Here is a 12,924-nt window from a genome sequence, read left to right on the forward strand (position 1 = left end):
TGCTGTGTATTGAACCCAGTGCTTCATGTGTGCTAGGCAAGCACACTACCACTAAGCTACAACCCCAGCCGCTTATTCTGCTATTTGAACACTTCTTTCGTATATTATAGGATAACTAAGTCAAATTTCTCTTGTGGTGCTGAGGATTAAATCCAGGGCCTCATATATGCTAGGCAAGTGTTCTACCACTAAACTATATCCCAGCCATTTTCAAATTTTATTTTGAGACAGGGTCTCACAAGTTACCATGAGTTTGTGATCCTCCTGCTTTAGCCTCCTCAGTAGCTTGGATTACTGGCATGCATGCTCCACTGTGCCCAGCCTAAATAAAAATTTTTATGGAAAATATTTATTTGTAGTATATAAGTGATAGAGTCACAAACACAGGATATATGCACACACTTTTATTTTAATGTAAATCAAGATGAGTGGATATTTAAATAAGTTGAAAAGCCGTAATACGGAGTTGACTGAAAACACTGGATTCCGAGTCCCCAAAATGTGGAAAATCCAAACCTATACAAGCAAAATTTAAAAGAAATGATTTTGAAAGTCTTGTATCCATTTAAACCAACTTTGCAGAATTTATATGTAACTCTAATAGTTTATAAATGACATTTATAAATGGATAAAATATAAAATATTAAGAACAATTCATTATTTTAAAAAACTTGATTATTACTATGAACCAAAAGCAAGGGCTATATTTGCAATATTATACAAATAACTTAAAAAGTATGGCTCTATATTTCTTCTAAAGTACTTATGCTTACCAAATATTTATTATTTAAAATGCTGCTGTTATTATTTTGTGGAATATCTGCATCAGAATTACAAGTGGCATATTATAAATGCATATTTCAAGCTCAGGAATTGAGATTTACATTAAGTAATCCCTACCCCATACTGATGTGCACTAGTTTAAAAACAGCTGATACAAAGGATAATATTAATTTGGGAAGGCTGCTAGATCAGTTTCCCAAACGTCTCAAATTACTAGGAGGGCTGGGGATGTAGCTCAGTGGTGTAGTGCTTGCCCAGTATGAGCAATGCCCTGAGTTCAATCCCAAGCACTGAAAAAAAAAAAAAAAAGAAAGGTAGTGGGGAGAATCACTTGGACTTCTGTAAAATATACAGACAACTACTGTTCTCCCCTAGATAGGAATCAGTGTTTTGTTATTTATTTCAGATGGGGCCTTGCTATTTTACTAGGCTGGTCTTGAACTCCTGGGCTCAAGTGATCCCTGTCTCATTCTCCTGAGTAGTGGGGACTATAGATGTGTGCCACTGCACCAGACTTTTATTTAGCAAATATTGTACTATAAGTCCTAAAGCCACGGAACTGGGGGGAAAATAGCTTCAACTATCAACAGAAAAAAAAAAACCTTGGTTATTTTCACATTGATTTGCAAATATCAACCTGCGATCACATTTCCAGGCAAGCACTCTATTACTGAGCTACATCCCAGCCCTACAATAACTCATCTTTCTGGCTTTAATTTAATGGTAGTCCTTCTCCAGTCCAAGGCTAATACCTCTCCTGGTGTGACCCTGAACAATTTCCCCATTTGTAAAATGAAAATAATAATACCTATCTCATAGATTGTTTAGGGTTAGATGAGGTCAGTTAAGTAGGGCTCCCTGCAGAGAGGCTGGCACAATGAACGATAGCTATTATTTTATCAAATCAAGCTCCCAGAAACTGTTTCTACTTCCTCGCATTCAATTCTCCAACCCACCTGCCATCTGGTTTCTGCACTCACCATTCTAAATAAACTGCTTTCACTAGGTTCACCAATTGTCAAATCCAGCTGACAAATTTCAGGCCTTACCTGATTGCCCTTTCTTAAGTTCTAGACACTGCTGACCTTTCTGTCCTTTGAAACTCCTGTCCTCTGGTTTTCCTCAATAGTGTAACCCAGTTTCCCCATACTTCTTGGGTCAGGTTTTTAAAGTATCTTTTATGGTTCTTTCATTGCTTATGTTTTCAAATTTTAAAAAGTATTTTATTTTTTTTTGAGAGAGAGAGAGAGAGAGAGAGAGATTCTTTTTTAATATTTATTTATTTATTTTTAGTTTTCGGCGGATACAACATCTTTGTTTGTATGTGGTGCTGAGGATCGAACCCCGGGCCGCACGCATGTCAGGCAAGCGCGCTACTGCTTGAGCCACATCCCCAGCCCAAAAGTATTTTAATTTTACCAAAGCAATAAATACATATTTATATGACAATGGCAGGTACCCATCAAGGCCTTCTCTGACCATTAAATTAGAACCCTCATCTCACACCCTTTCACATCACTTTTATTTTCATAATACTTCTCTCATTCTTATTTTTTTCTACCTCCCCTACTAAATTCTAAACTATTCAAGAGAGGGAACTATGTTTTACAAAATCACTGCTGCATTTAGAGCATCTGGAACTATGCTTAGCACTAAATTTAATGAATATTTATTAACTGACGGACAGAAACATCCCATCCCACATCTAATCATTTACCAAGTTTTATAGATTCTACCTCCTATATTCTCTCAAATCTCTGCCCACTGTTCTTATCTTAAAATGAACTCATGGGGACTAGGGTTGTAACTGTGGTATAGTGCTCACCAAGCATGTGTGAGGCATTGGGTTCAATCCTGAGCACCACATAAAAATAAATAAATAAAATAAAGGTATTATGTCCAACTACAACTAAAAACAAAAAAATTAAAAAAAAAAAAACAACTCATGCCTTGCCTAAAATGACTGTCACAATCATTTCCAGTCCTATTCTCATAAAATTCACATTCTGAATTGCTACTAAAGCAATCCAAGTCTATGAAAAGGTCCATGCTGCTTTTAGGATAAAATCTAAATTCCTTAGAAAAATATCTAGAGCTTCCCAGGGTCTGCATCCTAATTCTAGTTTTGGTTCTTACCAGTTTCTTCCATGTGCACCATACTCTAGCCACCCCTATTTATAGTCACATGCTCTTTGCACATCCTATTTTCTCTGATGGAATGTTATCCATTCCCAATACCGATGCCTTCTTTGTCCAGCTAACTACTAGTTATCTCTGGGAAGATCTCCCTTAGCTCCAGGGTTGGTGTTAGATGTCCCTCTCTGTACCTTCAAAGTACACTGTTTTATATTTTATCATTTCTCATACTCTCACATTTACTTGTCCAACACTAGATGGGTACAAAATAATCAAGAAAGGGTAAATGAAATGAAATCCACCAGTCTCTCTCTCATAACCAGGTCTTCAACTCAGACTTTTTTTTTTTTTTTTTTTAACCTTTTCTGTTTCTATACCCTGATAGCTTTGTTGCTAAACACCCCTGGAGAAAAAAAAAAAATCACACAATAAATTGGTACCATTTAAAATTAACAGTACCTCATTTGTGCATTAAATACCCAGTAATCCTTTGATGGCTCTCTAGTCAGTTCCAGCTCCCATTTTCCTCAGTGACCATCAGAAAATAAAAACAAACAAGCAAAAATGCTTAAACAGAAAGGTTTTGAATGAAGTCAGCCCCTCCATTCCACCTCACTCCTAGAAGCATCAAGTCTGAAGTGCATCTTGCCCAATCTTTTTGTATACTCTGTAAATACGCAAACACAGACTTGTTTGTCCCCTAAATGAAATCAAACCCCACCTATTCTATAACTTTGTAAGCATAGGCCTATTTATCTTCCACCTTAAGACTACCTCTTTTTTTTTTTAATTTTAAGACTACCTCTTTTATTCTTCAAAGCTTAATTTCTTGAAAAGAGTGGTCTATGATCTCTATTCATCATCACTTTCTCACCTCCCATCTATCTGTTCTTCACCCTGCCTCTGGCTACATTTCAATCTCATTACTCTGCTCAACTGCTTTTGCTAGCTCAGGTCACCAGGAACCTTCTCATTGCCAAATTCAAAGGCTGTCTCTCAGACCTGATTTTACTTACATCTCTGGCATATATGGTGTCTTTTTTTCTTTCTTAAAACTCCTTCCTCAATTTGAGAAATACCATTCTTCAGTTTTTCTATTTCTGATGGCACATTATTGGTCTTCACCAAGATTTGGTCCTCTATGCTCCTGGGTGATTTCACCTCTTCACAAGGTTGCACAAATCTTAAGCCTTATAGCTGGCCATACTTCAAACTTGCATGCTTCCAATCAAATAGCAATTTTCCCCACCTTCCAAAGGCCCTCAACTTTTACAGGGAATGGTATCACCATTTACTCTGTCACCTAAAATCAGAACCCTAGGTTCCACTGACTCTTAGTTTCCATTATCTATCTCTAAGACATACTTCTCATTCCATCCCTACTGTCATTGCCTCAGTTAACAGGTTTCCATCACCTCTCATCTATCATCACTCCTCTCTACTCTAGACACATTCATACTGCTGCCAGAGTGATTGCTCTAAAATAAGCATTTGATTCCAAGGCTTGGGATCATTATATATATATATATATATATATATATATATTTTTTTTTTTTTTTTTTGATGGGGAAGTACCAGGGATTAAACTCAGAGGCACTCAACCACTGAGCCACGACCCCAGCCCTATTTTGTGTTTTATTTAGAGATAGGGTCTCACTGAGTTGCTAAGCACCTTGCCACTGAGGCTGGCTTTGAACTCACGAACCTTCTGTCTCAGCCTCCCGAGCATCTGGGATTATAGGCAAATGCCATCGCGCCCAGCTGGAATCATTATATTACACATGTTCCCTATATTCCAGCCATCCAGAGCTACCTGTAGTTCCATGGATATATTTTGTACTCCTAAATATTATGTCCTTTGTCTAGATTGTCTTGCACCCCAATCTCTGATAAACTCCTTATACTTCATGGTCTGTCATTTAAGGGTCTCCTTATTGCACAGGCAGGGTTCAGAACTCATTCTTCTTACCAGGAAATCTTGTAAATAACCATTTACTGGAATGACCATTTTTATTGTCTATTTACATATCTCTCATTCTAGACCTTAAGTTCCTTGCTATATCTTACTTCTGTATTAGCATGTGTTGAACTGCTTGATAAAAACAGATGGCTTGATGAATGCTGAATGAATATCATATACCCATCCAATTTCCCAAACTAAAATTCTAGATGTCACCTTCTAGTCTTCCTTTCTTCATCCCCCAAAGTCAATAGGTCAAAGTCTTATTAATTCTACCCCTTCTAAAGAAGTCTCAAATCCATCTCCCTCCTCCCGACCCCAATACTCATGGCTCCATTCCCCCTTACTTGATCTAGATTTGCTCCCATGCAAACCATTCTCCACACTATTACTGGAATTTTAAAATTTTTTATTACGAAAATAATACATAATTGTAAAAAAAACTCAAACAATACAGAAATAAAAACACAATACCCACCTAGTATACATACAACCACGTAAACCCCCTCCCCTGCATTCCCATTCCCCAGAGATTATCATCATGAACAATTTAGCATATATCCTTTCAGACCTTTTCCTTTGCATATACAAGTACATATAAACACATATAAATATACACACATGGTTTTGTCTTTTACAAAAATGAGATCATACATGTCTGTTACATGATTCTTCAATTTCTTTCTTCATTAGATATACAGAAAATTTCTTTCTAAAACACAAATCTGATTATATCACTCCTCTAGCTTTCAGTTTCCATAATATAAAATTCATTAATTAGCATCAAATTCAAAGCTCTTGATATGCTTCCTGCCCATCTTTCAGTCTCATCTCTAGCCATTCTGGCACTGAAGAGACTGGATCATAAACCACCTAAATCCTTTCTGAAATAAGGCAGGTACAAACAAACAAACAAACAAACTAGGAACACACTCTGCCATTTCTAGATTTTGGCCTTTTCACTTCATGTTACACTCTGCCTGGACTTTTCCATCTGGCAAGCTCCTACTAATTTATTCTTCAATAATCAGCTTAAAAATTACCTCCGGGAAGACTTCCCTGACTTTTTTCAAACATGATCACTCCTCTATTTTTCCCTATCCTTAATAGCTAGCTTCTTAATTGCACTTATCTCACAGTACTATAATGATTTATTAACATGTTTTAAATTCCCATTCCCCCCCCACAGCTTTATCCCTTTGAGTAAAAGGAATGTGCCTTATTTATCTTTGCATCCCAAGGATCTGATAAAGTGCTAATCATAGAGCAGATACTCAGTAATACATCTTTTGAGGGTTCAGTGATTCTAGGAACATTTACTGAGCAGCTATTTTGCACAGAACCATATCCTAAGCATGAAAAGAAACAGAAGACACAGTCTTCTGCCCTAAGGAACTTACCATTTACCTACCATTTCCCCTGTGGGGGCAGGGAGGAGGAACAGAACACATTTACATGGCAACATATCATTTCTGACATACAGGCTGTTTCAGAGGACTTAAGTCATTTGCCTCAAATTCTTTAGGAACAAGGCATTGTATAATCAAATAATTAATAAATTAATGGACAGTCTGTCCAACAGGTTTGTTTTTAAAGTGTGGTACAAACCCACCAGAACCCAATTCTCTGTTCCAGCAGGAGTGTTCTCATCTATTCCAGCCTGCAAATTAGAAAGTTGAAATAATACCATGCTTGGAAAATTTCTAATATACCAAGAGGACATAAAATTATTAATCCTTTCATAATTTCTCCTCCTTCCCCAGGGAAAAAGTATATCAAAAGTAATAAATGGAGTTAAATGAGGGCACTAGAAAAGAGTGAGCTTGCTCTCTCTTTTTGGTAGTAGTAGGGGAGGAAGCAGGTTGCTTTGTTTCAAATCAAAGGGTGACATTGCCCGAGAAGATCAGGAGAGGTGATTTAGTATCATTTACCTATTATTAAAGGCTAAGGTGTTAGTTAATCTGGTGATTTCAGGATCAGACACTGTACAAATATGAACAAATTGGGCAAAGGTGAGCCACCTAGGCTGGAGAACAGGGAAAGCTGACCAAAGAGGCCCAAAGGAAGCCTCATTCATCAGAGTCCAAGTCACTGTCCCCAGCAATGGAGTGGAAATCCTCACTGTCCTCCTCGTCCTCTGACAGGTGGACCTGGCTTAGTACACTCGGCCCAGAGCGCTGCTCTTCCTCCTCATCTTCTTCCTCCTCTGATACCTCATACCCACCGATGCTGCTGAAGCTTGTGTCTTGGGTGTTCGACTTGGGATCAGGCTCCTCATAGCTCCCATAACTGAGAAGAGAAACATGTCATCTCTCAAGCTCGGGCATTGTCCTCTAGCTGACCATTCCCATTCTCAGTGCCACCAAGGGATCAGCCCATCTCATCTCCCCTGGACACTAAAGTAACTGGTTCTGTACTGTTCTACATGCCCCTGAGAGAAAAATGATCCTGTTCAAAAATATCAACTTGCCAACTTCATATACACAAGAACAAAACTCTCCTACATATGAACAACACACACTGCCAACTAACATGACCACAAACGCTCTGACAAACTCAAGATTCCATCTACCACTTATACTTAGGCTCACCTATGTATCCAAATTTAATCAATAATCTTAAAGATGCTCTCTTTAGTATATCTTGTTTCTATCCCTCTTTTCCATGCCTACACTGCTTGCCTTGGCTCAGTCCTTTGTTATCTCTGGCCTGTACTACTGAAATAAGTCTTCATTCCTCTAGTCCTGCTCTCCTCCAATTAAATCTTCATGCTTCTGCCAGAGTGCTCTTTATTTTTTGTTTGTTTGTTTATTCTGAATTTTACTTAAAAAAAAAAAATCACAAGCAATGCGCGTTCACTATTTTAAAAAAATTAGAACATACACCATAAAAAAAAAAAAAAAACAATAACTCCACCATCCAGAAATAATCTTTTGGTATATGACCTTGCAACTTTTTTTCTATGCACTTTAGATGCTTAAACATTTGTTTAAAATTTACAAATGAGGTACTCTACATGTTCTTCAGGAATCTGCTTTTTCACTAATAATTATAATGAACATCTTTCTGTGTCAATAAACAAGTCTATAGCATAATTTTAATAGCTGCATGGTATTCTGCTGTATAGAGCTGTAACATGATTTATTTAACAATCTCTTACTAGGACATTTAAACTGTCTCCAATTTTGCCACTATTAGAAACAATGCTGTGATAAACATCCTTATACAAACATCTTAACGAAGGTGTTTTATTACTCCAACAGAATAATTTTCTATATATGGAATTTTGGGGCCAACAGGGATGTACATTAGAAAAATTATTTATAGTGATAAATTGTAATGCCTCTCTCCCATTCACTGTATTTTATCAATTTACATTACCACCAGTAGTTTGAGAATGTCTTTTTCCTCACACTCTTTCCAACACTGGGCATTATAATCCATTTTAATCTTCACCAGTCTGATAGGTTAAAAAACTGCAATTCAATTGTTTTACTGTATTTCTTTGATTATTAGGTAAGCCATTTTTCACGCACTTATTGGCATTTCTTTTGTGAATTATTAAATCATGTCTTTTGCCCATTTTCTTTTGGGGAACAAAGCAATCTTTCTAAACGGTAAATCAGATCATACTACTCGTATTCAATGCCTAACCAAAACTTTTAGGTCCTGCAAAATTTGGTCCTTATCTATCTCTTTAAATCATTTTTTAAAACATTTATTTATTTAGCATTGCTGGAGATCAAACCCAGTGCCTCATGTATGCTAAGCAAGCACTCTACCACTCAGGTACATCACTAGCCTGTTAAATCATTTCTATTAAATATCCTACGTGGATCAATCAAAAGCTCCAGCCACACTTATCTATTTGTATTCTCTAAAAATATTTCATGCCTCTGGGTCCTCAAGAATTTCCTGGTCTTTGGAATGTCCTCTGCTTTCTTCTTTATGTAGCTAATAAGTATTCATATTTCCCATAGTTACCTTCTTTAACCAGCTCCCTTCCCCCCCTTCCCCAAACCCCAGAAAAACCCCATAATTGCCTGCCACAGTGCTTTTTATGTTACACTGTGTTTTCCTGTTTACCTGTGTTAGATTTCCTGTAGACTAAACTTGTTAAAGGAAGGAACTACATCTTTGCTAAAATAAGTATGATTCCTAACTGCTTGCTGGCTAGATGTATCATATGTATATTAAATCCAACATACCCAAAGTCAAATTCATTTTTCTCTCCTTGCTTATCTCACCCTAATACCATTCTTCCTCTTTGCTATCTTGGTAACATTCCCTTTCATTATTTACCTGACCTCCTTACCTTCTAACTCAAATTATCTACCTTTTAACTAACTCTTAAATAAATATGCCCCTTCATTTTCCCTACCTCCTAATAAAACCCTGTTGATACCCTCATCATCTGTCCCACATTGCCCTAAGAGTTATGTAACATGTACACCTGATGTTAATTCCTTTTCCTTAAAGTGATAATTCCTAATACCCATAGAACCAAACCCAAATGTTTTTTAGCATGCTTTAGATCCTCCACTAACCTCTTGCTACTTCTGGAACTACTCCCCAACAATCTCCCTTTGCTTTGGAATACATTTTATGTTTTATTTTTGTGCCTTTGAATATATTGTTTTGTCTGTTAAGACCTACCCATCTACTGCCACAATATCTACTTAGTAGACTCTTATTCATCCCATAAGGCCCAGTTCGAATGTTCTCTTTGTCTGTGAAACTCTCCCTGATTACACCAAGAAGAATGAGATGCTCCTTCCTCAATAGTGTCTTGACACTTTGTACCTACTTATGTTTTAGCACTTATCACATTGTATTTGTAATGATTTGTTTGTGTCACTTCTCTTCTACTAGAAGAGCTCCTCAACAGCAGGATATATCTTGCTCCTCTGGTTCCCCAGGGCCTAGCACAATGCCTGGCCTTAGTAGGTGCACAGGAAATGTTTGCTGGATGAAAGCAATCTGATGCTAGACCCTTTGACATCATAGCTGGGCACTGATGCCACAGCCCTGTAGCATGTTGCTGCCCATTACCTGATGTTGCTATCCTCCAAACCATGGGAAGCCTCCCCACCGTCTCCCTCATAGGACATCATGCTTTCTTCATTTTCCATGCCCATCCTTGTGTTCTCCTGAAGCAGGCGGGGCTGTTTGGGTCTTATACCACCAGATGCCACATCTGAGTCACTTCCACTTTCACTCAACTGAATAGCTGTAAAAAGAGACAGATTCTGGTTCGTTAAAAGATAAACCGGGGGGCTGTAGCTGTAGCTCAGTGGCAGAGCGCTTGCCTAGCATGTGTGAGAAACTGGTTCGATCTTCAGCACCACATAAAAAATAAACTAATAAACAAAAATATTGTGTGTCCCTCTACAACTAAAAAAATACTAAAAAAAAAAAAAGATAAGTGGGAGTGGGAAGGACTGTGGAATGAGACAGATATTATTACCCTATATACATGTATGATTACACTACTGGTGTGACTCTGCACCATGTACAGTCAAAAGAAGAAGTTGTACTCCATTTGTATACAATTTGTCAAAATACATTCTACTATTATGTATAACTAAGTAGAACAAATTAAAAAAAAGATAAACTTGGCTGGGTGTGGTGGCACATGCCTATAATTCCAGCAGCTCAGGAGACTAAAGGATTCCAAGTTCAAGGCCAGCCTCAGCAATTTAGCAAGGCTCTAAGCAACTTAGAGAGACCCTGTCTCAAAAAATAAAAAGGGGGGCTGGGGATGTGGCTCAAGCGGTAGCGCGCTTGACTGGCATGCGTGCGGCCCGGGTTCGATCCTCAGCACCACATACCAACAAAGATGTTGTGTCCGCCGAGAACTAAAAAATAAATATTAAAAATTCTCTCTCTCCCCTCTCTCACTCTCTCTAAAAATAAATAAATAAATAAATAAAAAAGGGGAAGGGGTGTGGCTCAGTGGTAAAGCACCCCTGGGCTCAATCACAGGTACAAAAAAAATAAATAAATAAAAAGATAATCTTGGCAGAATTAACATCTTTAGCTTGGTCTTCCAAAATCAGTTCCTCTCATATATCTACATAGGCATCTTGTCTGTATTCCTTACCTCAGATGCCTCTCTTGTAAAATGCCTAGGGTCAACAGTGGAAAGATCTAGTTTAGAATCTGAATCTAAGTTAACAACTTCCTTTCTTCATTTCAGTCCAACCTATTTCCTACATCCCCTCCATTACTTCCCCCTACTACTGACATTAATCCAGAATACATCCCTAAACAGTTATCTTTTTTCTTAATTTCCTTCCCTGTTGCCACATATAATATTTCATTCTCATCTTCAGCAAATATCCAAATCCAAGTTGCCACTTAGGCATTGCCTTTTCCACTGTTGTCTACTGTACCTGCTGTGTTGTGTTTCTCAGTTCCTCTAAGGCTAATGAACGTGGTCATCCTGTGGGTGAGTGCTTAGTATGTCTCATGTCTGTTAATGGGACGTCAATAAAAAAGGCAGCTTCTGGATAATAACAAATGTGGCCAAGAACTTATAGGAGCAAATGCAAAGGAGCAAGACTTACCAGAGAAAGGATTGTCTCCTTCTTCATCACTCCCAGCATCTTCCTCATCATCTTCTCCTTCAGACATAAGCAAGTCCTCATATAGGACACTGGCTTGAGGTTGTTGCACAGTTCCTTCTTCTTCATCTGCAAGATCACCATCTCCTTCTTCACCTTCCTGAATGAGACCAGGGAGGGTCAATGCCCCATCAACTGACTAAGTAAGAAACCAGAAGCCACCTCCAGTCCCATACCACCCCCCTTGCTGCCTCACAAGAAGTTAAATAATTTTGGTGGATAGATTTGTTTAGCTGGTCCAAGGATTAAAGTTGGATCAGGGCTCACTATGGAGACACTCTGATTATCACCTTGGGATTTGGCCTGCCCTGTACTGTTGGGGCTCCTATCATATAAGGGTATAATGTAACCATAAGCTTTCTGTAAGTATACTCACTGGGGCTGGAGTCTTAGGTTTCCCATCCTCCTCCTCATCATCATACCCTTCAATATCTACATCAGAGTCTTCCTCGCCCAGCCTACCTCGGCCCTGGCGCATCTGAGTAAGGAACACAAATAGCACATCATTGAGGGACGTGCATGTAGGGGGAGTTAACCCAGGGTTCTTCACCCAGGACAGATGCTCCTCCCTGATATCTCAGCCAAACCCACTGCTAGTGGGGGCTATTTACACAGCTCAAGGCATGTGCAGTTTCCCCAATCATTCTTTGGAAATCACAGCCAGGGTAAGAAAACCAAAGGACTGGAAAGTCCTTGGTCTACTCTTAACTGTATCGTCACAAGGAGATGTTTCCTTTCTAACCCAGGGTTTTGTTACAGCTTGTGTTAGACTCTTTGGTCTAGAAAAACCCTCATGGGATTTATACTCTCCAGTGGAACCCTGACTGAGAATAACTGTAGGATTTCTGGTTTCACACTAGGAGTATCTTCTGATACTTCTTGAAAAGGCCAATTTTTAAAATTTAATTTTATAAATAGTCTTAATTCAGATTATAACATACACAAAGTAGCAGGACAATTATTTTGAACTCTGAATGCGGTTGGTCTTTCCATCACCTGTTAGGTTGCTCTGACGCCTCGTAAACTTTTATACACATGGACATTCCCTGAAATTCTGCTGTGCTTTGACTCTGCCCATGGGAACAGACAGAAGACAATGCCAGTCATGTAACCTGTTCCCTACCCCCTGCGTCCCCCAATCACATTTCTAAGCCTTCATTCACAGGGCCAAGGGACCCAGTCATTCATGATGTATGTCATATCACCCCCACCATTCCTCCACCCCTCACCCCCCAGGCATACTACCAACCACACAAAGAGAAAAAAACAAAAACAAAAACGCCCTACCTGTGTTATCTGCTTTTCTGGAGTAGCAGTGGGGATATCCAGGACAGACATATTGCTCTCATCTTGAAATACAGAGGCATCTCGAGACATACTGAGGGATGTGTTGGTATCATACAAATCAGGAGGCTGTGG

General features: G+C 38.6%; 1 protein-coding gene across 8 annotated transcripts in view; it reads right to left on the reverse strand.

Annotated features, from left to right (window-relative positions):
- Positions 1–378: 378 nt before the first annotated feature.
- TAF1 (TATA-box binding protein associated factor 1) overlaps positions 379–12,924 on the reverse strand; it is an 81,789-nt gene continuing 69,243 nt past the window's right edge. For 5 of the 8 annotated variants that reach the window (XM_081277354.1, XM_081277353.1, XM_081277352.1 and 2 more), the window contains 5 exons: positions 12,793–12,918; positions 11,882–11,983; positions 11,449–11,605; positions 9,932–10,109; positions 5,344–7,168 (listed from right to left, as the gene is read on the reverse strand). In XM_081277354.1, the coding sequence (XP_081133480.1) occupies positions 6,949–7,168; positions 9,932–10,109; positions 11,449–11,605; positions 11,882–11,983; positions 12,793–12,918 (783 nt within the window). In that variant the 3' untranslated portion in view covers positions 5,344–6,948. Of the gene's footprint in view, positions 517–5,343; positions 7,169–9,931; positions 10,110–11,448; positions 11,606–11,881; positions 11,984–12,792; positions 12,919–12,924 lie in introns of those variants that run through there. The other 3 variants (XM_081277356.1, XM_081277355.1, XM_081277357.1) reach the window with 3 other exon arrangements.

Source organism: Spermophilus citellus (genome assembly GCF_964194105.1).
Source record: "Spermophilus citellus genome assembly, chromosome: X".
NCBI classification, from domain to species: domain Eukaryota; kingdom Metazoa; phylum Chordata; class Mammalia; order Rodentia; family Sciuridae; genus Spermophilus; species Spermophilus citellus.